This window comes from Acartia tonsa, chromosome 10, assembly GCF_053477335.1.
Source record: "Acartia tonsa isolate MP-2025a chromosome 10, ASM5347733v1, whole genome shotgun sequence".
NCBI classification, from domain to species: Eukaryota; Metazoa; Arthropoda; class Copepoda; order Calanoida; family Acartiidae; genus Acartia; species Acartia tonsa.
The window spans coordinates 25,963,222-25,989,712 of record NC_137269.1 but is presented as its reverse complement, the minus strand read 5'-3'; the positions used below and the strand labels follow the sequence as shown (position 1 = coordinate 25,989,712).

The 26,491-nt window shown below is 30.7% G+C and overlaps 1 protein-coding gene across 3 annotated transcripts in view; it reads left to right on the top strand.

The window, feature by feature from the left end:
- The first annotated feature begins 24,599 nt into the window (after window positions 1-24,599).
- Window positions 24,600-26,491, top strand: part of LOC145329720 (solute carrier family 60 member 1-like) — a 29,058-nt gene continuing 27,166 nt past the window's right edge. For 2 of the 3 annotated variants that reach the window (XM_080174081.1, XM_080174084.1), the window contains exons 1-3: window positions 24,600-24,764; window positions 25,276-25,358; window positions 25,967-26,043. In XM_080174081.1, coding sequence (XP_080030207.1) covers window positions 24,640-24,764; window positions 25,276-25,358; window positions 25,967-26,043 — 285 coding nt within the window. In that variant the 5' untranslated portion in view covers window positions 24,600-24,639. The remainder of the gene's footprint in view (window positions 24,765-25,275; window positions 25,359-25,966; window positions 26,044-26,491) is intronic. The other variant, XM_080174083.1, reaches the window with a different exon arrangement.

Genomic DNA, 26,491 nt, shown 5'->3' with positions numbered 1-26,491 from the left:
GAGAGAGAGAGAGAGAGAGAGAGAGAGAGAGAGAGAGAGAGAGAGAGAGAGAGAGATAGAGATGTTTAAAGAGGCCGTGTTTTGTTTTGTTATACATGAATAGGTTATTATGCATATCAACACAGAGTGTCGATACCATTACATTCAAAGGTTTCGTGATTTTTATTCAAATTTTATATTATCAAATTAAACAAATTTTAACATAGCATAATTTTTATTTCACTTTAGCATGGTAAAAATAAATGAATAATAAGAATTATCATAATTATCTAATGAAAAGACATCTTCCTTTAAATCTGCAATTGTGGATTCTCCTAAGATAAGGCGGACAACAATAATGAATATGCAATGCATGGCATACTTTTCTCTTTAACCATGAGTTTTATTGATTTATAAGTTAAGCAATTTTTATTGGCGACAGTTTGGGTACCTTGAAAAAAGGTCAGGTTCAACCACGGATAAAAAGCTAGTAAATGTGCTTAAAATAAATTGATATTAATCTGTTGAGAGTAGTAAGGTTCTTATGTTGGTTCAATAAGATCTTGCTTACTACTTAGCCGATTAAATTATCTATTTAAGGGAAGATAAATGAGTCAAAAATGATGGTTTTCGGCTATTCCTTTGTAAATTTAAGTCTTAGGAAAATAATTGCCTAATTTTAATGAGTATTCAATCAATAGCATATCGAAAACTCCTTAACGTTAGTTCTTCTAGTAGTAGTGTGCACAGGTTTTCGCCAGGGGGAAACATTCAATTTTAGAGTGGGAAGGGGGGAGGGAGGGTCTGCGCCCCACTTTCATGCCCAGGCCAGAAGGACGTGTATTTTGCGTCCTCCAAAAAATAATCCATAAACACATGTAAAATTAAAAAAAATATAAAATATGATCCTTCCAAATAATTGATAAGTAAATTTGATTGAAATCAAATTGAAACAACTTTTTTTATTTTTCTCTGAATTTCAGATATATTTAATTGTACCAATAACAATTAAATAACAGGCAAGAGAGAGAGAGAGAGAGAGAGGGAGAGAGAGAGAGAGAGAGAGAGAGAGAGAGAGAGAGAGAGAGAGAGAGAGAGAGAGAGAGAGAGAGAGAGAGAGAGAGAGAGAGAGAGAGAGAGAGAGAGAGAGAGAGAGAGAGAGAGAGAGAGAGAGAGAGAGAGAGAGAAGGTTAGTGTTGGAGTTAGAGGCAGAGAAATAAAGATAAATAAAAAGATTGAGATAGATAAAGAAAGAGAAAAAAAAGAGTATAAATTAAGAGAGTTATAAAAGTGCGAAAGACAAAAAGAGTAGAGAAAAAGAAAGATAAAAAGAAGTGAGAAAATGTGTTGTAGGCAATTGAAGAAAACAATTAAACAATACTTTTATAGTGTCAACAAGGATGACAACATCAAAAAGTAGCGAAACACAAAAAAATCATGGATAAGAATTCGGACAAGGAGATTTAAAAAGTAGCGTCGACCGTAATGGCTGTTTTATAGTTGATTATACTAATTAATACTGGGTATGTTGATAAAAAGTTTCAGCCTTTTATCTTGAATAGAATCCGTAAAAATCACGTTTCCCCGAATTTTTGCTTTAAACATTTTAAGAGACGGACGGACATTTGGAATTATAGATTCCCAACTAAAAAGTAAGATTTGTTAGATAATGTGCTTTTGAATATATTCTACATATTTAAGTAGCATTTCCCATTACAAGCTTCGATTTTTGGTAGTTTTCATCATTGTTTCCTTTATTTTTTATTTCTATTAGCTCAATATTCGAATAGAGAGAAGGAGAGTAGAAATTTTGACTAAAACCACCCTAAGATTTAAATTTAGCCTAAAACCATCCTCTGATCTATGTGAACATTCCTTCCAAAACGTAGAATCCATCGGTTAAGTGGTTAGTGAGAATTTAAGAATATTATGTAAAGGGTACAGATTCTACAGAATACTTTTATAGACAAAAATTAAAAATCCAATATTGCTAACTAACTTCAATTAGTATGTGGAATATTTACCGAAAATGTGAAATAATGAAATATTAGCTTCAAAACTAAAAATTATTATACAATAAAAATAATACAGATATATATATATATATATACTAGCGGCTTCGCCCCTAGCCTCTAGGGGCTTAGACCCAAGAGGTGATCAAAAATTTTTTTTGACGAAATTCGTAAAAGGACCAAGGAAATCTTCAGCGAAGAAAAAAAAATGGGGGGGGTATTTTTGTGGAGAAGGGGGTTTGGGGGTGTCCCACCCCCCAAGAAAATAGCCTAAAACCACCACAGGACCAGTAGGTATATTCCCTGAAGAGTAGAATCCAATCGGTTCAGTGGTTACCGAGATCTTAAGGGACGGACAGACGGACAGACAGACAGACGGACGGACAGACATCATTCTACTTTGTATTATAGATATTGTAAATTTTGATTTTATTTGCATTTATTAGTTATAGTCTTTTAAAGCGAAACTTCTCTATATTTAGGTTTGGTCCGTACATTTCGGTTACTTGTCTCTATGATTAAGTCTTAAGCATCCAGTATTTAATGAATACATTATATGATAAGGTTCGTTTGTCTTACTGTTTGCATATTAAGTTTCGCTTTTATAGATGTTGTCATCCTTGTTAAACATAAACAGCGTTAGATTTACGATTATTTAAACAAAAGTCCAAATATAAGGGTTGTCTCTTCTAAGATCAGGGAGGGATTGAAAACTGGATTGTAAAAGTTTTTGGTACCCAATGTTTTATCAACTTACTCCCAAAATTTTTTATACTTTTATTAAATCAAACTATATAGGAGTTTCCCAAATTATCAACTAATATTTTCTTTCTACAGAAGGGATATTTTGTATATCATCATTTCAAAAGGATGTTCATCAATTTATCGCCCATTGTCTTATCCCTTAAGATCCCTGGTTTAAATTAAGTGGACAGGTGGAAGAACTGTCCTATTGAGAAGAAATGCTATTTTACAAGGATAATAAAATACACTATGGCATATCTTAAGATAATAAGAATATTAATAATGAAATAAGCATCTACCCTAGAACCACACCAAGACTTAAAGGCTTAATATAATCAATTTTTTTTTTTTATGAAAATAGGGGAAAGGACGATAGCCCAATTTTCTTTCAATTTCCTTTTTGTATATTCTGGCTTTGTTAGCTTTGTGGTGTTAGTGTTTAAGTCCATGCTATTTTAAAATAAAGTTTAAAAAAGAAATTATACACATATTATCTTTAAATTAATCTGAATGTCTGCTATATTTTTTCTGTTTTTTTAAACGTTCTTTACCTCTCTCCCTGTCAACAATTAGGTGGACAAAGTAAATTATCTAGTAGCCGTGTGGTTATTAAAAACTGCGGTGGTTTGGCTGTGACGGACGTACGGACGGACGGGTGTGTTTTCTACAAGCTTTAATTATGTCTTCTACACACTCTCATATTGTATACCAGCCCTACAGGGAAAGGTAAATTGCAAAAAAAAATCTTGTTCTTTCAAATATTTTGGATAAGCCTGAAACCCCCAAGCAATTTTTTTCTGCGTGCAATTTTATTTGATTATTTAATTGATGGAGAAAGGGTTAAATAATTGTATCTACCCATCGCAACCACCTTTTGCAGCCTTTCTATTGGGTCATTGAAAATCACCTATGATGTTGCCTATATTACCACAGCCAAGTAGCAGAACATAATTTAGAAGGAAGCTAGTAAAAGTGGCTGACTCAGATTATGACGTCAAAAAAAATTAACCAATAAGAGGCCAGTATACACTGTAATTGACCAATGGTAAAATTTAGAAGCATACGAAGGAGGTCTTTGAAAAAGAAAGGGAGGTAGTTGTCTGTATATACATCTATACTATAGATCTGTTCATTGCTAAACCAATATGTTTGTGCATTTCAGGGAATATACATACCTGATACATACTGGTTCTGTGATGGCTTTTACCATTATACTACGAAAGTTATAAATTGCCCATGCCTAATGGGTATCAGGGAGGTTTACCCTCCCCCGCTCTTAGGAAAAAAACCTTGAACTAATTTAAAAGGTATTTTACTTTTAAATTCAATTTTTGCTCACTACTTTTCCTTTTCCTTTTTCACTGAAGGGCAGACAACATATATTCTAACCTACAGCCCTTTTACAAACGACACTTATAATTTACACATCAAAACTTTTTGGGGAAGATTATTTTCTTGTGTCCATTGTCTTATCCCTGATTGCATGGTGTGTATGATGGGTGTACTAAAGTATGGGGGGTCCCATTCTAGCATCAACTAGTCACGATACCACCTCACCCTATACAAAAGGTTACCTCACAAATGCGTCTACTTCAGAATTGCACACTTTTGTTATCAATTGTTAAAAATCTCTGTTAAGGATTATTCTTAAAAATTATGACAACAGATGATAAATTGATATACTACCCCGATTACAAGAAACAAAATTACCCGCTCTATAGATTAAAATTATTTGTATTAACAACCCAATTAAGGATTGAAATTAAAGTTTGTAAGCAAATGTATCTGTTTTTTTACTGTATCATTTACAGTTCCCATAAAAATTGAGAAACCCATAACTCCAGGTTTGACATTGCGATTGATATATCATTTTTCATTTAAAGTTTTAAACCAAAAAAACAAGCAATTAGAAATTGATTAAAGGTATCCGTTTGAGATTGTAAAAAAATTTCATTCTGATTATAAGATTGTTATGCAAAGGAAAGACGGCTAGTTTTTTTTGTTCGGGGTGGGGTAAACAGCTCTTTACCCCCCCCCCTCTTCCCCCTCTGAAACGTCCTTGATTAATAGTAAAATCTATTTATGAATGTTTACAAATCTAAAAATTTAGGCGGAATGCTTTATCATGGTTTAGGACAGCCTATACTAGAGGCACGCAAGCCTTCAATCTTGCAAGCTATCAAAAATGCGAAAACCTGAAGCAATTGGTGCACATTTTTATACACAGAAGAAGGTTCTCATGCAAAAATGAAAAAATGAATAGCTCAAAAAATGGAATTTTTTTTTTTTGGGGGGGGGGGAATAACATTCTTTTACAGCCATTTGTTGGGGTTTTACATCCTCCCCCTTACAAATAGTCTATAACCTGCCAATTATCAAAAGGATGAGCTTTTTTTTAAAGATCATTGACTGATATGAAAAATCCAGATAACTATGGAAAAATCAGTCCAGCCGTTTATGAGATCTTAATGGACACATCTACATTCAAATCCTTATATAAAAGTAACAGAATGCCTGACTGTCTTTGTGTCTGTAGCCAAAAGGCGCGCCTACCGCCCGACATACATGATTCTCCTTTACAGTAAATCTTTTTCTATGCCAGGGTAGGTTTGTAATTAGTTTTGGGGTTGGATACCTCAAATCTCCCAAGATAAATCTTTTCCTAAAAAAATATCCCCCCCACAAAAAAATGTTAAAACCAAAACTAAAATGAAAAGTGTAGAGTAGACTTAACTCTTCTTGACAGGCTCCTAGAGGTCACTAAAAGCGAATCCGCTATTTAGTAATATGATAAGATTTTCAGTATTGTATGAACTACTGCAGATTGGGAAGGCAAAAGGGATGAAAAAGAGATACAAAAGGCTAATTTTGACACCAAAATGGACAAATTGTTATTATATGTAAAACTTACGGCTTTGGGGGTAATATTTTTCTGAGGCGATTTCTCTAGGTAGGGTTGAGCTACCCTAACTCTCGGATAGCCATAAACCTTCCCTAGACACATAAAAAGCTTCACGGCAAAGGAGAACATTATCGGTCGTGCGGTTAATAAATCTATAACCAGACAACTACCTCGGACTGTTTCGTCAGCTAGCGAATTGCTTCCTGCTCTAGTAACGACTTCGCCGTGTTAATATTCCCGATACTATTGGTTTGTTTAAAGACCCAATTGAAATTCGGCATAGGATGCTCGGGGGGTGGTCATAATATATGGATTTTTAAAAAATATTCTTAGAATTTATTTTTTCCAGTTATTATTATTTCATTTTGCACCTTCGTTATGTAGATATCAAAAGTAGTAGAAAATGGAATATTTGCTGCATGAGAATCGAAGAAGCATTTAGCTTACTAAATTCAAATCAATTAAAGAACACAACGAATGAATAGCCATGGCCAAGTATAAGACTATCTGCTCTAATGGTACTTTTAATGAAAATCTATACAGTTTAACTAAAATTTTAGTCCAAGTTTGGACCAATTTTTTAAGGAGTACAAAATGGTTCATTTCATGATGCAGATATTAACAGGTCAACCATCACTTCCCCATAATATACATTAATCATACTGCCAAGAGCTATCAGATTTTTAAATAAACCATGTGTCAAAACTGCTATTCTATTGACTGCACTTTCTCTCCCTCTATTTTTTATATAAAATCTGTCTATAAAATCTTTTCAAGTGTTGAAAATGGAATTTAGGAATACCAAAAGTAATAGATTTTTTACGCTCTTTAGATATTTTAATGTATAAAAAATCTTTATCTATAGTAGATACTTGGTCTTTAGAAATAAAAAATACGAGATGTCAAGCAAATGATCCATTTTATTTCAATGAAAAATTAGATAAGAATATTAATCCCATTTTATCTAGAATCATTGAATCATATACAATATTTTCAAATTCATTTTGGCTAAACCATGACAACATAAAAGACATGAGAATTTTAAAAAATAACTTTTTTTGCAATAATGAAAAACAAATTGTAAGTAGGGTAATTTTTACAGAAACAACATGGTTACGCTATGAAAATGATATAAAGTTAATTTGTTTTGGAGACCTTCTAAATACTGATAATTTATGTCTAGATTATAGAAACTTTAACATCAAATCAAAGGTCAATTTCAATTACATGGAATATTTGAGACTTAGGGGATTTGTTCAGCACAATATCGCTATATATAGGTGTAAACTTTCTAAACCCCAAACTAAAATTAGTTCACTATTTTTAAAGCCAAAAGTAAAGTCAAAACATTTTCGTTACTTCTTATCAAATGATGATCAGAGGATAGAAAAGTGTAAGTCTTATTTAAATAGGTATAACTGGGCGAAAATCAGAGAATTTGATATAGAGAGAGAGCGTAAATGGCAGAAAGTATGGACTTTGTCCTTTATTCAAATAAATATATGAGAATTCTCGTTTAAATCTATAAACAATTATAACTATTTTAATGCTAATATCGCTAATTTTAGGCCAGAGTCTCCAGATTGTACACTTTGTATACTAGACCGGAATCTACCCGCACCCAAAGAAACTGCCCAACACTTTTATCTGGACTGTCCTGTCACAACTGATATTACTACCAACTACTTTACAGACTTTCTACATAATATTCAACTCAATTTTGATGCAAGCTGGCTGTTAGTAGGAGTTCCAAAAACGCTCACAAGTAACATGATAACTGTTTTAAATATTGAAATTATACTTGTGTTATATTTCATCTTTCAGTCAAGACTGAAAAAAAAGCTTCCATTAAATTCAAATCTACTTGAATTTATTTCCTTTCAAAGGAAATTTTGCTTAAAAACAAAAAGTATAAACAAGGATATGAAAAATTAACAACAATTCAATTTGACCCTGGATAAATTTTATTCCTACTCTGTCTGTTATTCAGCTCTAGGGTAAATACCTAGGTAAGGGACCAGTCGATAACGATCCTTCATTAATCCTCTGGCGACTCTTAAACCTAACAGGGTCAGAGCTGTCTACTATCAGAATACCTGTCCTTGCCCCACTCATCTTAATTCAGTCTGCCAAGTACATCTTATATGTGATACACTATTTCTTTGAGGCTTTATTGATGACTGGGCTCAGGGAATACCACAGGATGTCTGACTTAAATTAAAAGGGCAATACCAAGGTAAGGGACCAGTCATCCTCTGGCGACCCTTGTACCTAACAGTGTTAATAAAACTGTCCATGCCCCTCCCTTACTTATTCAGTCTGCTAATCACATCTTAAATGTGACCCATTATTATTTTATGAAGACGTAAATTATGACTGAACAAAGGGAATGTCACAGTATGTGAAAATCTTTTCTTATAACCAATGTAATTTTGATATGATATTCTTTAATATATGTGTACATAAATAATTTATATCCATTTTTTTTTAATATTGTGAATGACTTTTAAAATAATATTGATAAACTTTAAATGTAATTTTTGTATGTAAATGATAAAGACAAATAAAGAATCAAATAATAAATCTGTCTATATAACGAAACATTTTGCAGTTTTGACTCTTTGGTGGAAGTTATCGAACACCATATTAATGTAAAGAGTTCTTATACAATGTTATATATATTCATGATAAAAATAATAGCAAAACAGCCATCATTGAATGAAAAATAGAATGTTTGTGTGTGAGTCTGTCTGTCTCTATACACATTCCATCGGTCTTAGGAAGGTTTTAATCTATTTCAATGCGTGTTTGTCTACCCTAGAAAGAGAAAAATCCCCTCTACTCACCCAACCCCTAATGAAAAAAGTATTTGATATATCGCAATTTTTTTTTTTTTTTTTTTTTGAGTTCTACCGTATATATATTGGATTAAATTATATGTAAGATATATATTGAATTATTCAAATCTTTAAAAATGGCTAGATTAAAAGAATATTTATCAGTTTTGAAAAAAAAAAAAAAATACTTTTTTAAGATGCAGGGGGATGGGGGGGGGGGGGGTTATGATTGGACTTGATGAGTGGGAGTTCTTAAAAGAAGAAATTGATGCTATGAGTAGTAATGGAAGAAGGATGGATAAAAAAAAGGTTTATGTTAAAAGGATACTACAATTTCTATTGATATCAAAGGAAAATCTACTCTGCAATGCAAGAAGTCATAATCTTAATTATTATACAAACACATTATTGGGTACAATGTCGCCCTGCTGTGATATGCCTTTCTGCAAGGGTCAGGTATAAATAATAAAAATATCTCCATCGTCTTATTTTAAAATTATTTTAGTAATTATTGTGGTAGTTCTGTGCTCACTAGATTTTCACAAACAATCATGAATTAAACCAAGAAAAGCTATATTTCCTAAAAAAACAGAAATTGCCAAGTGTCCAGTAAATGTTCTTTATATAGGATCGCATGACTACTCAACTCAAAAGCTGGTTCTTAGAACTTGTCTATTTTGAAATGTCACAGTAACATTTAGACCTTTTTAGACTTGTATTTCACTGTCATGTTGAAAAATTACATATATATGAAACTCACTTTCTGTGGATGATTCAATACAATGCAATTTCACTTGTAGTAATAATAGCTACAACATTTACCTCGTCAATATCTAAAAAAATGGCCTAAAACAGGTATTTGTGCTTTGGTAATTAAAATGAGGTCATAATTCAATTGAAGTTATTGGCTGCACCTTAAAATTTAGTTTCTATTACTAAACCTATAAATTGACTTACATCTAAAAGAATAACAATAACTACCTCTTTTTTACACTAATTTATTTTAAAAAAGTTTTGACTCACCTTGTTTGAATTTAAATATAAGTATCAAACTTATTTGAGCCAACGAATGAATGAACCTATTTAAAACATTGGATACCAGTATAATTTTACTTCCTCGGCTTCTAGCAATGTGAATGTCTGTTTCAGATTGAATACATTGGGCTTTATGAAACTATTTTCTGGTGTTTTCACTTTGGGAGATTTACAACATCTCCCATCCCCCCCCCCACCTTTTTTTATTTCCTTAAAAAATGGGGGTAAATCTTAACCCTGTTCTGGAGGCGAAGCCAATAGTAGATTATAAATTAGATATTGACCCCAAGTTGAAAATAACATTCTGTTAAAAACAAATACTTTTTCTGGTTAATTTATTTAGCATGTGAGTAAAAGTGAAAGATCTAATTAAAGAATAATACCTTCAGAATTATAAATTTATCAAGAACAAAATTAATGCATAGCAGATAAAGTTTTTTTATACTAAAATATGCTGTATGTTTAGGTCTTTATACAATCCACGAATTTGATTAGTATGCTTTTTCACGGAATTATTGTTTGTGTCCTGCAGTCATGGTATATTTGTCCTAGGAGTTTTCCTAATTCCCGCCCCTAAAATATATGAACCTGAGAACCCCCCTCCATCTTTCATTTTTTCCCCTTAAGATAAGTACTAAATTTGGTAGTGGAATCTCTGACCCCCTTTCCTCCCCAAAATTAAAAAATCAATTTAGCATGATTGTTGTTGTAAAAATGAAAAGAAAAATCAATTCTAAAACTTCTACATATGGCATTAATAGATAAAAATATGGATTTCAGGAAGTGATCCTGTAAGGGTTGGGTTCTTTTTTCTTCTTCTGAATTTGAACATTTGAGTGCAGAAATATAGATATTGTAGAGATGCTATGACTTTTGAAAACTTTATCTTAACTCAGAAATGATCTTTTCTCTGAGGATAAATAAATAATAAGTTGTGGTAGGGTAGAGTTTTTTAATAGAAGACAAAAGATAAAAAACATGATGACAAAAAGTGAGGGACAAGGATGACAACATCTATAAGTAGCGAAGCTCAAATATTATGAATGGATTTCTGGAAAAAATTTACTAGAGACAAAAAACAAAATTATGAAACTTTTAAAATCACACAACCTTTAAATCACGAAAGCTTAAAAATCTAGGAATCGATCTCACACCGCAAGACAAATCTTAATGAAACTTGATGGAAATATGTAGAATATAAGCATATTCAATTCCTAAAAATTTCAGCTGTCAATCCTGAATAGGAATAGATAAAATCACAAAAACCGAAAAATCTAGGAATCGATCTAGCACCCCAATTAATACATAAATCTGAATGAAACTCGGTGAAAATATGTAGAATGTAAAATTAATTAATCCCTGAAAATTTCAGCTATCTATCTTGAAAAGAAGTTGCAAAAATACAGAAAACTTAAAAAACTAGAAATCGATCAAGCACCCCAACTAATACACAAATCTGAAATATGTAGAATATAAAATTAACTAATCCCTGAAAATTTCAGCTCTCTATCTTGAAAAAGAGATGCAAAAATTAAGAAAACTTGAAAATCTAGGAATCGATCTAGCACCCCAAATAACAGACAGATGAACAAAACAATGTATAGATTAGATAGACAATGGACATATGGCATAGGAATCTTCAACACAAATTTTTGCTGTCTATCTTGAATCACGTTTCCCCCAATTCATTAATTACATACAGACGGACGGACGGACAGATATTTGGAATTATAGAGTAGCTTCGCTACTAAAAGTACTATGGGTTAATGTGTAATTCCGTAATATTTTTTTCTTTAATAATCTAATTCTTTTTTCGTTTAACTAAGTATATGGAAATGATAATAGTTTTAGCACAAAACTGTTTATCTTCAGTTTTTAGAATCGATTTTTCTGTTTTTCTGCTAAAGACGCAGGTAGACAATTTTGAGTATGTTATTATTTCATTTTTCATATAATTCTGACTAAACCTGTTTGAATTTAATTTCTATTGTTTAATAGATTTTAAAAAATAGTTATAAAAGAACAGGTAGTTTTTTTTCTAGCCAAATATTTGTGTGTTTTTTTCAATATGCAGGGAAAAATTTGGTTAACTACCAACAAATTATTAAACTTAATCATAGGCGAGCAAAAGGGTTGATAATAATGATTGAAAGGGCTTTCTTTTTATTTTTCCCCATTTAGATTGAACATCCCCTTGATGAATCGCTGTGAACGCCACTGAACTAAATGCATGTTGTTTCTTCTCGAAAAGATAGGTTCCGTGATTTTATTTTAATAATTTTCAAACTTCTTTGGTGGCTTGCTTTATTATTGACTATAAACTTTTGATTGCATATTTTACATGAAAAACATAGATAGTAAAAAGTAGATATAAAATGATGTATTTGATATAAGTAAGAAGATTAATAACTTTATCAAAATAAGATAAGAATGTTCATATAAGAAAAAGATTCTCATGTTCTAATTTAACTTTTTATATTTTCCATTACATAATATTCTGTAACCTTTTTCACCCTTTAAAAACTTCACTCACGTAAAACTTATGGGTTGTGATTGAAAAAACGCCATGTTTTATGAATAGCAACTACTATATACATCAAATCCGTCGGTATGCCTACAATATGATTTAGATTTAAATATTTGGTGACGGGATAAATCATTCAACATAATTCTGGTGTAATACAGACAACCAACTCTTTCAAATGGAAGTATAACTTTGAATTATTATGAGATCCACCTGTCTAGGTATCACTATATATGTTGTACTATTCTGTTATGACGCGGTCTTATTCTCAGGGTGAATCTCTAATACTTATGATATACAAGTAACAGAATGTATATCTGTCTGTAGTGAATTCAAATGAGCCTTCTTTACTTTAAAGCTTCTCCCTCTAATCCCAATTTTTTTACTTTTCTTTTTAAAACTAGATTTGCAATGGAGGTCCGATCATTGGAGTAGTACCCATAGATGGAACATCAGTTAAATAGTAATTTTTAAGTAAATTGTTTTTACTGCTGTTGCTCCACCACTTAAGAACAAAATTATTCTTGTTTCACGTATGAAAGTAACTTGACTTAATTAAGTTTACTACCATATAGTAAAGGGAGGGTTAGGGGTGGAAGGCAATTTTATGCAAGAAAAACAAATTTATTGCCCAGGATTTTCGGGTGTTTCACAACTTCCACATGGCATCACATAGCAAAAAAAACAATAGCAAATATATACGTACCCATATTTAATAATCAGGCAGAATTAAAGGGGAAAATGTGTATCTTGTTAATTGATGTAGAATATACGTGGATATTATGACAGGGGAAATATTGTCATCTATTTAGCTTGTTAACATAGAACTCGTTTATTGGTCGGATCGTTCATCCATTTGGGGAGATGATGGGGTAAATGAAGTAGAAGGGGGAATATCGTTGTTTTAGCCTGCTGCAAGTTCCACTTTATCAGAGAACATGAAAATCTTGTGTAATTTCAATTAATAATATATCCAGTATAATTTTGTAATTATGTGCGGTTCTGATGATTTGATAATGTAATACATGGGCGGAAGTGAATGCATACAGAATTTTTGTGCCATTGTCAAACGTCCCTGCCCTAATCCACCCCATACACAAATTGTCAGGAATATTAAGAATTACGCTAAAAGAATTTTTGAAATGGCAGAGTTTTTTTCTGTAAATGAATCATGACCTTAAGTTGCATATCGATATCAAACTTACTACGCGTATGTCCAATATTATACATTTAGATATATAAGTTGGAAAGAATGTTAATGTTAGAGGGAGATTTGAAATCTGCATCAAATTTTAAGGATTTTTTTTTATAAAATTCGTTTTTTGTATAATTCTTTATCTAAAAGCGGAAATACAATTTAAGTTAATTAATTTTGACATCTGTGATTAGTGGATTAAAAATTATCTTCGCTCTGATAGGAGAAGCTTAAGTGTCGCAGATCATTCAACCAATTAGAGCGCAGGTAGTTTCCAATCCACCTATCCTATTGGTCAAAATTTATTGACTTAAATTGTATTTCCGCTTTTAGATAAATAATTATACAAAAAACTAATTTTATAAAAAATCCTTAAAATTTGATGCAGATTTCAAATCTCCCTCTAACATTAAAATTCCTTCCAACTTATATATCCTATTAATTATACATTTAGAAAGTGGAAGTAATGTAAAACAAGTGTTTTCAATCAATTAAATAACATAGTAATTTTTGGAACCTTTTAATTTATTTTTAGTCAACATCATATTACATAAAGTAGTATGTTTTTTGTTTTGTTTAACGTTTAAGATTTCATTAACTACTGAACTTATTAAGTTCTCCTTTTTAAGGGAAATTCATATTATATTATTATTTATCTTACTTTTTCTATCTCTTTGAATATAAAGCAACTAGATGATAAGGGCAGAGCAGCTAGTATTTAAAATAAGGATGACAACATCCATAAAAGCAAAGCTCTGAAACGGTAGGACAAACGAACGTTAACACTTGTATAATGTCAGAACTGAATAATCAGAATGCGAATGTATAAGAGTCAAAGCAAAATTGTAAGTAAATTTGCTGAAAACTGCTTGATACAGGATAATGATTATGGACATACTTACATTTTTAGGACCTGATTATAGAGTTGCTTCGCTTATAATATTGTACTTTGTTGTCCCAGGAATCAGTATACCAAAAATCAGACCAATCGGATAATTAGGTCACATACAAATTTGTTGTTAAAATTGTAAAAAAATCAACATGTTTAAAATGGACGTACGGACATTCTGGTAATGATTATAGAGTTGCTACGCTTTCTAACTCGTACCTAACTATTACAGGAATCACCATGCAAAATTTGATATCGATAGAACAATTCTAACATGCCTAAATTAACGAAAAAAGCTACTTAAAAAAGTAATAAAATCAACATGTTTAAAATGGACATACGGACATTTTGGTAATGGTTATAGAGTTGCTACGCTTTCTAAATCGTACCAATTCTAACATGCCTAAATTAACGAAAAAAGCTTCTTAAAAAAGTAGATTAGATTAGATTAGATTAGATTTATTATTCTTGGGTGTACATACATAGAAAAAACAACAACAAAATAATAAATGAATTAAATTAATATTATATACATTTATATATACAGTCAAATTTCATTGATATGATTAATTTATAAAAAAATTTTCTTCCCAAATGGCAGTTTCCCAAAAACTAGGAAGTTTTGTTTTGTTTTAAAATGATATATTTCAACTTTTGGAAAAAAATATCATACATATTAAAATAAAAATCATGAACATTCTACATAAACATAAAATTACTGTGCAATAATTAATAGCTATTTAATACAACACCAAATATTAAATAGCTAAGGGGTTAGTAACGCCGAGAAGTTATACATACGTGTTAAAAGTTAATGATATATGTCAATTAATAACGTTCTCATTGTCTATATATAGATACTCACAGTGGACAAAACTGTGGACACAATGTTATAATATAGTTAAAAACATGATAGCACATATAATGCAAATAGTTAGAAACAGGTGAATAATATAAACACAACAATAATGATAAAACATCAATAATATTCAACTGTTAGGAGTGTTACATAGATTGATAATAAAGTAATGTGTATTCACACATTGTTTTCATACAGGCCATATAAGTAAGACAAAAAAAATAGAAAAAAAGATAATAAGCAATAAATAAAATCATATTGGAGAGGAAAGAATGATAATAGGAAGGATTGATTAGGACATACAAGTCTCACACCATTATTGCAATAATAGAAATTTAAAAAAAATTTAACAAATAGATTTTGATTGATTTATCAGATTTCAAACAATACTGAGAGGAAATATAATTTTATCTACATTCTTGACATAATGGGTTGTTACACACTAAAGTTAAGCTTGATAACAAAGATTCTTTTAGATTTTTTATAAATTTTTTTCTTGATTGATTGTGGGTTAATAAATCATTATTGCAATGGTTATTCCATAATTCTGATACTTAGGAAATCTTTCAAAAGATTTAAACTTCGGTTTTTTAACATCAAACATATTAGAGTTTCTAAGATTTCTGGTATGTAATTGATTACGGCGAAGCCATGTACCTTGAAAGGAACTTGGTAGCTTACTGTTTATAAAATCATACATAAATAATAATTTCAAATAATTAGCTGATTCATGTAAAGGAAGGACATTCATTTTTTTAAAATAAAGGCATTGTGTGTGAGATGTGTTTCTTACTAAAAACAATTCTTATTGACTTTTTTTGCAATTTAATTAATGGGTCCATAGTAGATTTTAGACCACAACTCCAGGCAGGTAAACAGTAAAGTAAATGACTATTTATAAGTGAGTGAAAAAGCATTTTTTTGCTATCTAAATTATGTTTAGCTCTATTTATAAGAAATAAGGAACTAGAAATCTTTTTACGTAAATGTTCTACATGATATTTAAAATTTAAAGAAGGATCTATAAATACACCTAGGAATTTAATTGCAGGAATATTGCTACTTGAATTGACATAATTTAAGATTTTTATTTTCTCAGGATCAAACTCATTTTCATTGTTAAAGTTTAGCTTAAAATTAAGAGCATTCCAATCAATAGTATTTTCATTTTTATTAAATATCATGATTTTAGTTTTATCAGGATTTAAGCTCATTTGATTACTCCTAAACCAATCAGATATCTTTTTAAGTTCATTGTTTAATTTCAGTTTTATCTCTGTAAAGTTTTTACCAGAAATTAAAAAATTACTGTCATCAGCAAATAATAGGGTAAATAAATCAGTACAGTTTTTAAGATCATTTATGTAGATTAAAAATAGAATTGGTCCTAAAATAGAGCCCTGTGGGACACCTCTATCTATGTTCAGCTTTGTTGAGTCAGTGTTGTTTACATGTACAAATTGCTTAAATTTGCTAAATAATTTTTAAACCATTCAAGTTCAACGCCATTAATGCCAATTTTTGACAACTTTTTAATTAAAATAGAGTGTGGAATTGTATCAAAACATTTTTGCAAGATCACAGAAGACTCCAATTACAGTTTTATTATCATTTTTTGCTTCAGCTATATAATTTAAGAGGTGTATCACGGGGTGTATTGTAGACTTTTTTGATTGAAATCCATACTGATGTTCAAAAATGATATTATTTCTAATCAAATAGATAAATGACTTTTTCTAAAACTTTTGAGAAAATAGCTAATAAACTTATCGGCCTATAGTTTGATGGATCAGCTTTTTCATTAGAATTATTCCCTTTTAACTTAAAAATAGGTATAACTTTTGCGATTTTTAATTCAGAAGGTATTTTTCCAGTTAAAATAGTTTGGTTAATGACATGAGAGAGAAGAAGGGCAATAACAGAAATTATTTTCTTTAAAAATCAACATGTTTAAAATGGACATACGGACATTTTGGTAATGGTTATAGAGTTGCTACGCTTTCTTAATCGTACCTAACTACTAAAGGAATCACCATGCAAAATTTGAAATCGATAGGACAATTCTAACATGTCTAAATTAACGAAAAAAGCTATCCGTGACGGACGGACGGACCGACCCTAATTATAGAAAAGCTTCGCTTTTAAAAAGTTGGGGGACATATGTGTAAAGTGTATACAAATCAACGCCCACGGGGCTGGGATGGTTTTACATAAAATTTGCTTTTAATACTACGGATTTCGCATAATATCATTCAATTGTTACAGTATGTACGTTTTGATTTACATGGTTGATACCAGGTATAAGGTATAACCAACAAGCGAAATAAATATAAAATAATAATTGGGGGGCAAATGGAGAGGTCGTCAATTTTACGATGTGTTGCCCCCCAAAGACAGCTGAAAAACACGTATAGGTTTCGTGATTTTTTCCGAATTATTTTTATTGTTGGAATAAGCTGGGTTGATACCATTCGAAACTGTAACTAAAAATTTAAATATCCTGTAACAAATATTTGTATCAAAATAGGTCTAATGTTACCTATTTTTTTAATACCAGTAGTTTTAAAGAAAACCTACTCCCTTCCAGGGGCGTCCAAGCTTTTTTTTTGGGGGGGGGTGATTCGGTTTTGGGGGGGGGTAAAATGGCGCGCGAAGCGCGCCGCGAATTTTTTTTACCCCCCCCAAAATTTTTACCCCGGGGGTAAAATTTGCTTGGGGGGTAATTACCCCCCCTGAAATCTGTTGGCAGGGGTAAAATTTGTTTACCCCCCCCAAAATTTATCCCCGGGGTAAAATTTTTTGGGGGGGTAATTTAAATTTTATTAAAAATTTAGTATTAAAAATGCGCGCGAAGCGCGCAAAAAATTTTTTTGTTAGAGATTTTTTATTTTGGGGGGGTTATTTACCCCCCAAAAATTATTTGGGGGGGGTAAAACCCCCTCCTAAATGGTTGGGGGTGCCTACGGCACCCCCACGGTAGGGGTAAATTTTAAATGGGGGGGGGGGGGGTAATCGCCCCATTACCCCCCCCCTTGGACGCCTATGCTCCCTTCATATTTAATTTTCAAGAATCCTAAACTCTTTTCTGGACTAATTTAAAACCTCCATTAAATTGTGAAACGATTGGTCCAGCCGTTTACAATATTTTGGCGAACATTAATATACACACACGCAGACATTTAAAACTGATAAAATAATAAAATCATGAAAAAATGTAAAGTTTAAACGATATTAAATTGTTTTAGTTCGCTCCTAGGACGAATTTTGTTATAGAGTAGTTGCGCTACTTACAAAGTTGTGATAATTTTTATAATGTCTATATTTGTAGCTTTACTTGAACACTTTCTGTTGCCAAACGAACATATTATACATAACAGTTAAATACATGAATAGATTACTGTGAAATAGTTCTCGAATTTCTCCTGTCAGTTTTGAGAACCTTGTTTTAAAGGGTTTTTACTTTTTTAACAATTTGAGTGTTTTTTTTAAGGGAAGCTATCAGAATAATAAACCCAAAATCAAAGAGGAGGGTCGACTCCCCCTTCCTTAAATCTTTAAATGGTTCTTTAGGGGCGCAACAACTAGTATATTTTAAGGCACCTGCAAATTTATCAATTTTTGTAAAGCTAAGTAATGACATTGGTAGATTTTAGGCTATTTTTCTGAATAGCTGGTTAACACATCGGCAAGGAGCTCCTTTAATTCATTTCATTTAAAATCAAACACCAAATGTGGGCCATTGCCCATTCATATTTAATAACGCTCCTAATAAATACTCTATTCAAGTATCTAACTAGATACGATTAAAGGTTCTAATAATGAATAAGACGAATAGTATAATAAGTGATTTAAATATGATAACTTTTCATGTATAACACCTCAGTACACTGTTATAGTGATTAGTTATCGGTTATTTGTTATACTCCATAGATTTTAGCAACATTACACCAATAATAATTATTGTCTATAACTAATATATCTTAAAATCATAAGAAAATAAATATTATAATTAGTTAAATAAAACCTCTTCCACCAACAAAAGGTATAGGTTGTAGTAATCATTTTAGGATACAATAGACCGAGGTTCTACGTAATTTTAAAAAAAGTTCTGCTACGAGTGAATCATTATTTTATTGAAAATATGTTTATCAGCCAATTGGAAACAGCGGAGGAACAACCCGGCCGTACTATTGGTTATAATATGTACAGATTTTAGTAAAATAAAGCAAATATTTTTCAATTCATTCGCATAATGAGTCAGCTTTAAATTAAATAGTCGTATTACTTAGAATAAAGCTTTGCTAGGTTAAATTATATCATGTATACCTTTCCCTGCTCGTGAAATGTGAAGAATATGACAAACATGTTTTATAAGTCAGCTATGAATAGTTGAATTACTACTTAGGATAAAGCTAGCTTTTGTGAAATTATATCATCGCCGCCCCGCTGGTATTATTAGAAATAATCGTGAATAACAAATATAAATTAAAATGTTGTGTCTGCTAGAATTTCCTTTTAAAGTGTGACGCATTTTGGTTTCAGATGGACCATATTTTGTGTCTATCATTTTTCAAAAATAGTTGTAAAAAAAATTATTTGTACAAAATACGTATCACACAAAAAAATTTACTACATGATTTTTAAATGAGCATCGTGTTATAGGTTCAAAAATATCCTATGAACAGAAATGTCCTCTGTCTTTAATCTAGAAAGCTTAAACAAATCTTTTTTGTATTAATTAGGAGAGATGTGAATGAATCAAATAAATAAGTATTAAAAATCTATAAAAAGAAGGTTAAGAAAATTCAAGATATACGTAAAGAACCTTAAATTATAATCTTATATGACATTAGATTATGCCTAACATTAATTCTTAAAAATCACTAATATCTTACAACAACAACAGTATTTTATTTTATGTTGTTGTTCCAATTAAGATAGTCAATGAAAAATTAGTTATATTACTTATAATTATTTTTACAGATAACTGTTTATAATCATAAATAAACCTATAGTTGTTTCGTGTTAGTTAAATAAAACAGTTAATTGTAGAAAAGCTTCGATTTTATTGTAAGATGAGTAAATAGTTGTTGTCCTGGTTTAAAAATAAATAAGATATTATTCTTGCTCATGCTTTCTTCGTGTTTTTTTTCAGTTGAGAGGATGAAAATATTTGCTCTGATAAAATTATTAGCCCTCAGTTTCTACTAGCTAGAATTTAGGGAATTAAATTAAAGTTATTGTATGTAAAAAATGTAAAATCAAACAATTCAATGATGACATCACAAATGACGATAAACAAAATTCCCCCTTTCTATTGATCAAAATTTTGGTTAAAAATTTGTACACTGTTAGCTAATCAAGTCTTTAAAGTTATAGGCCTACATGTGAGAGAATTTGTCATTGCTTATCAAACTTTGAATACCGGTATCATGTTTTCCTAAATAGAAATCATTAAATATTATTTTAAGAGAAGATTTTTTTTTCATTTTCACAACTTTATTAAGTGAGCATTTTTATGATGATTGACACATAATACACAATGGATAAAAGCATAATTTTTAGGGACAAAATGTATTATTTTAAAATTTGTCCAAAATGCTCCCTTTTTTTGAAACAAGAGTATTTTGTAAAATTCAATTAAAGAAATAAAAAAAATGTTGCTGAATTTTTTATGATCGTTGAGAAACTGTTAACTGCAATATATTTAATAACTTTTTACCAGTATAGCAAAAAAACAAGTATATATTATCTATTATAGTTAAGTGTCTAAAACTTTAAATTGCAATGATATTAATCTTGTACTATGAAACATGTAAGTAACACCAACATGTAATTGATGCCTCTACAAAATATTCACTTCAGAACACTAATCAAAATACTACGTGCAAAAAGTATATTTTTAAAATAAGATCAATCCATTTATAAAACTAAAATATTGAATAGCTTTTGATAATTAAAAAGTAAATTTTATTTCTTAAAAGGGAAAAAGGGTTTTGTGTTTGCGCACCAAACATCAATTAATTTTTTTATTTGCATTGTATTCTATTCTATTACTAAATGTATACCATACAGTGTAAAACAAGCTACCTGGCTCACTTTCTTTAACTTTCTATATTGATATCTTAATATAATTACAATAATGGATGTAGAATATACTTGGATGTTATGACAGGGGGAAATTGTCGTCAATTCAGCTTGCTAACATTGAACTCGTTTATTGGTCAGTTTGTTCATCCATTACAAGGGGAGGGGATGGAATAAAGGGAGTGGATGGGGATAATCGTTAATTTAGCCCGCTGTAAGTTGCACTTTATAAGAGAACATGAAAATCTGGTGTAATATCCAAGTAACAATATATCCAATATTGCAATAAAATTGACACTTCTTAATAATTAATCAAAAATAGTGCAACTTAAGATTTTTCAGTTTTGCAACTCGAGAAATCTGCAATTTAATATCATTTTAATTGCAGTTTTTTTTATCTAAATAATGAAGCTATAATTTATATCTTTTTAGCAGTTGAGATGATCTATGATTTACTTTAGTTTCTGTTGTAATTCCTTTGCGTTTCTCTGTTGTTCGAAGACAAATTTACTTTGTTAAAGGACAAAAAAAAAGATTAAGTCCAGTAGTAGCCAAGCAGTATGAAATAAAATGTCTGATAAGCTAAACCAAGGGCCCAAGAAAATCATGTTTCATTGTTTAATGTGATAAATGTAAAAAATGAAATTTATAGATCTTTATATAATTATATCATCTAGGGGCCCTGCATTCGAAACAGTAGAAAGGACAAAATAGGGACAGGTCGGGTGTGTCCCACCCCCTAAAAATAGCCTTAAACCACCACAGGACCAGTAGGCATATCCCCTGAAGAGTAAAACCCAATCGGTTCAGCGGTTACTGGGATCTTAAGATTCAGATAGACAGACAGATATCATTCTACTTTTTATAATACATATCATTAATTTTGCTAATATGAAAATAGAATAAAAAGCAGACGAACGAAAAAAAAGAAAGTTTATTTTCAGTATTTTGGGGAACATTTGCATTGGAAAGTCATGGTTCAATCCTTAAAAACATTTTTAAAAATTAGATTTGTTACTAGAATATAGAATATGCATACCCTTTTTGCACTTTGTTTTAACAATTAAAAAATAAATTTAATGTTGTTAAAAGATCGAACTTTTCACAATGTTCATTATTTTTTTAAAGGTCGAACTGTGTGTATTATGATATAAAATAAGTATAGTAAATACATACCAGGATTTCTAAAGTTGCAGCTAATTGTATAATTACAATAAAACAATAACTTCTATTGGAGTTAAAATATGCTGTGATGCAAGTATAGAGTATGACTTTAAACCCTTGCCTTGTATTATATAGGCCAGTGTAAAGTAGTAAGCAAGTGTCTTTTTACACGGCATTACATTCATATAAAATAACATCCGATTTTTTTTTGTGAATTTACATTTGTGATTTTAGTAAAGAAAAATTAATTGCATTGTACTCTAGCTTCTAGAGTAATTACAACCAAGGACAATAATTGAAAAAAAAAACAACAAAAGAGGAGTAAGTTGCGCGAAAAATCCATAAAGTTTGTGAGTTAAGTTAAAAACAGTAGTAGAACGATAAAAATTTATGTTAACTTAAAAAAAATGTTTTGTCTGTGGTTCTTTTCAATAAGAAATATACATATTTAGTGAATATTATCGTTCTACTACTATTTCAAAGCCTTAAAACTCACACCTTTACGGATTTTTAGCACAACCTACTGCTCTCTTTATTGACATATTCAGTAAATGTAATGTATAAATGATGAAAAGTTAAACCTTATATGATTTTAAATGACCATGTATAGATTAACAAAGTTACCATCCTTAATCCAGAATCTATTCATTTATGACTTATATAGAAATCCTATTTTAAAAAGTTGTAAGATAATTTTGTTTATTCATTGACATATCGCTAAGCACTAAACTTATTGATTTATCCATTTTAGCGAAGCTTTGGATAAGTCTTGGAATAGATTTGGGGTATTTTAGTCTGAGAATAGCTTATTGTTATTTTTACTGACTGTTTTAATACTGAGCCGCTGCTATCCTATTATAAAAAGTAGTACGCTTTTTTTGTCTGTAACGAAGGATCTCGTTTACCGCTGAACCGATATGGTCCTCCTTTACAGTGAAGCTTCATATAGTTCCAGGGTGGTTTTAGATTATTTACTTTTATGAAAAGACTGTGCATGGTTTTTCTTTTTTCATATCCCTAGATCCCCTAGATGCTGGGGGGGGGGGGGGGGACCAACCACTAGTTTTTTTATGTAGTACATAAAAAATGTCAAATTTAGTGGGAAAACGCCCTTAACAAAATGTAAAAATATTTAATAAAAATGTAAAATTCATTTATACATAATAATTTGTTTTATCTCATTAACAAGAATGACAGAAATCAATATGAGCGAAGCTTAACTAATCCGACAGGCGGCAAAAAACAAATCTATATTGTCATCGCTTAATCGATATATTATTACTTGGATTTTCATGTACTTTATCTGATAAAGTGATGATCGCTAGCTAAAATAACGATCTCCCCTATTCACCTCATTCCATACCCTATTACTGGGTGAACGAACTGACCAATAAATGAGGTCCATATTAGCAAGCTACATTAACGATAAATTTTCCCCTGTCAATATATTCCAGTTTTTTTTATTTCAAATTTCTTTAACCATTTGGGGTACAATAAAAGTATGAAAATTAAATAGTCAAAATTACGATCAAAAAATAGTTGTAATAAATAAACCAATAAAAAAATCAGCAATAATTTAATTTTTAAATGCCTATTTTTCAATTTAGATATTGCTTCTTATAGCAAAATTGTAGTACCTAGTAAACTTTCCATTTTAAAAGCGAAGCTTTTCTATAATAAAGTCAATCCGTCCGTACGTCCGTTCGTAAAGGATAGCTCTTTTGTTGATTAAGACATGTTATAATCCTCCTATCGATTTCAATGTGCATGATGATATCTATAACAGTTGGGAACGATTTGGAAAGCATAGCAACTCTATAATCGTTACCAGAAAGACCGTACATCTTTTACACTAATGAAATTTTCGTTCTATAAAATGATTATAATAAAAACATATATTCTTTATTAAATATGAATTATTTTTTATTGATTAAATGATAAGCTTTACAAGTATTCAATTCAGCTTTGTATTTTGTGGGAGGCGAGGATGGAACGAGGTGGTGATAGATTCCCCTTAAAAATAAATGTTCTCATATACTGGTGCACATTTCTCAGAATACAGACAGACACACGGACATCTTAATTAATTAGCTCTTATCATTTTTAATTTAAAGACCTAAAGAGTAAATGTATATTTTATCAAGTACAGAGGGTTTTAACGTTTCCTTTGATCCTTAAGTTTAACGGGGGGGGGGGGGGTGACTTTTTTACCCTGACATCCCCTTTAAAATATTATAGGTCTGTATTGTGGGTAGGTGTAAACTATTGTCAAGGGGTGAAGAGGAGTAGATACCTTGAGGGGTGTATCCACCCCCTTAATTTAACAGGGAGATGGATACACCCCACTTTTACACGTCTCTGGATTCAAGTATATGTCTTGAAGAAAGATTAATCCATTTATTTTCAGTGAATATGTTAGGGTTAGACCGTGACTCGAGTATATGGATGGGAATATATTTCTTTATATCATGGACGACACAGTTTGGACATGGGCTCATTACAACCGTCGTTGGACCAACACAACCTTATCTGGCAAAGTAGGATTATTTGGTTTTAGATTGTGCAGCTACTCTTCAAGTTTACCTTATCGATTGGTTAGTCTATCCGTCGGAACCAATTACTAGATGTATGAACGAAATGGAAATTTTCCCTAGGTCATTATCTTTGACCTTTAACATCGGGATGTTAAAATGAAAACCAACCCTATGATTGCTCGACCTTTGTTGATAATACACATTTAGCAATATCTTGTATCTTTACTATGTAGAGGATGGAAGGTGTTAAGGCTATTTTTAATGATATAATAAGCATTTGACCTATCGCTTGTGATTCTATTACTATAAAGATTTCGCGCCAATTAAAAGATGAGAATGGGGGAGGGGGTTTTTAAGTACACTACCATAAGCTAAAATTTTAGTTTTGAAAATTTAAAATTAAACATGCAATATTTTTGTATATAGTAAGTTAATTGCCAACATAAAGCTTCCCTAAAAATTTCTTAAAGGAACAGATGTACATCCTTCCTCTTTTATTAGGAATACTTTTTAGAAATACTGGAGTAGCTATTGATACGGTAAACTTTGTTTGGACCTTTGGCTTCTTTGGATTCCTTGTGGGTAGTTTAATTACAGGTATTTTAAATTTGAGGCCATGTACAGTACATTATTGCCTTTAGATTTTCAATGTTCGTCAGTCTGTTGTATTCGTTGAACAAAATCATGGAAATCGTCCTTTCCTTTAGCCCTCTAATTTATGTTAGTTGATAATGGATTTATTATTACCTGTATCTTACACCAGATTATCATGTTTTCAAATAAAATGAAACTCATAGCCGGCTAAAATATTGATCCCCTCTTTCCAGCACCTTTACCCAATCCCCTCTCCTCCTATGGATGCACGAACTGAACAATTAATGACAGGGTAAATAGCAACCTAAATTGACGATATTTTTTTCATTCACCTGACTTAATTATATTTTAAAGTTAAATTTTAAAATTGTAAATCCTTTTTCATATTTATAAGATCGGATTTACACTAATTTTTAAACGTAGCAAATATACCCAATTAAAGTAATCAGCTGTTTAAGCAGCTTAACACATTTTGTTCAGATTTTAATAACATTAAAATTCTTTAATATTAAAATATCTTTTGACGAGATGTATATTTGTAAATTTTTTAGCTTTTTTTTTAGTTGAAGTCAAAGTATATTTTATCTTTATCTTTTATTTTAATGTTTAAGGTTTTATCTATAAGCGTTATATTACAAGTTCCCGAGGAAAGTTGGCTTTCTTATTCTTCAACATTTGTATGTCGGGGGTAAGTTAATTTATATTCATATGGAGATGCGATCCCCAAATTTCAAAATTCTTTGAACGTACGAACACGACTTTTACAGAAATGCTTCGCATCTAGTCCACTTACCTATATTTACTGTAAATTTTACACCATATAAAGTTTCAATCTAAATAAATGATTGACAAGCCATGGTAATTATCGTGCGTAACTCAGGCACAAGATACAATTACTCTGGCTAGCCCTTAGGCACTTTTATATGTTTTTAAGAATTTATTAGTCTATTCTTACCAATATAATACCTTATATGGGTAATACTAGCCTAATCATGGTAAACTGTATGTGATTGAATATTGTTATATGCTTATTAAAACATTATATCTATTGTTAAAGTAACCATGTAACCATCCTGTACTAGTATGTATGCCTACAACCATAGCTTCATTTACGTCTCAAGTTTAACATACAAACA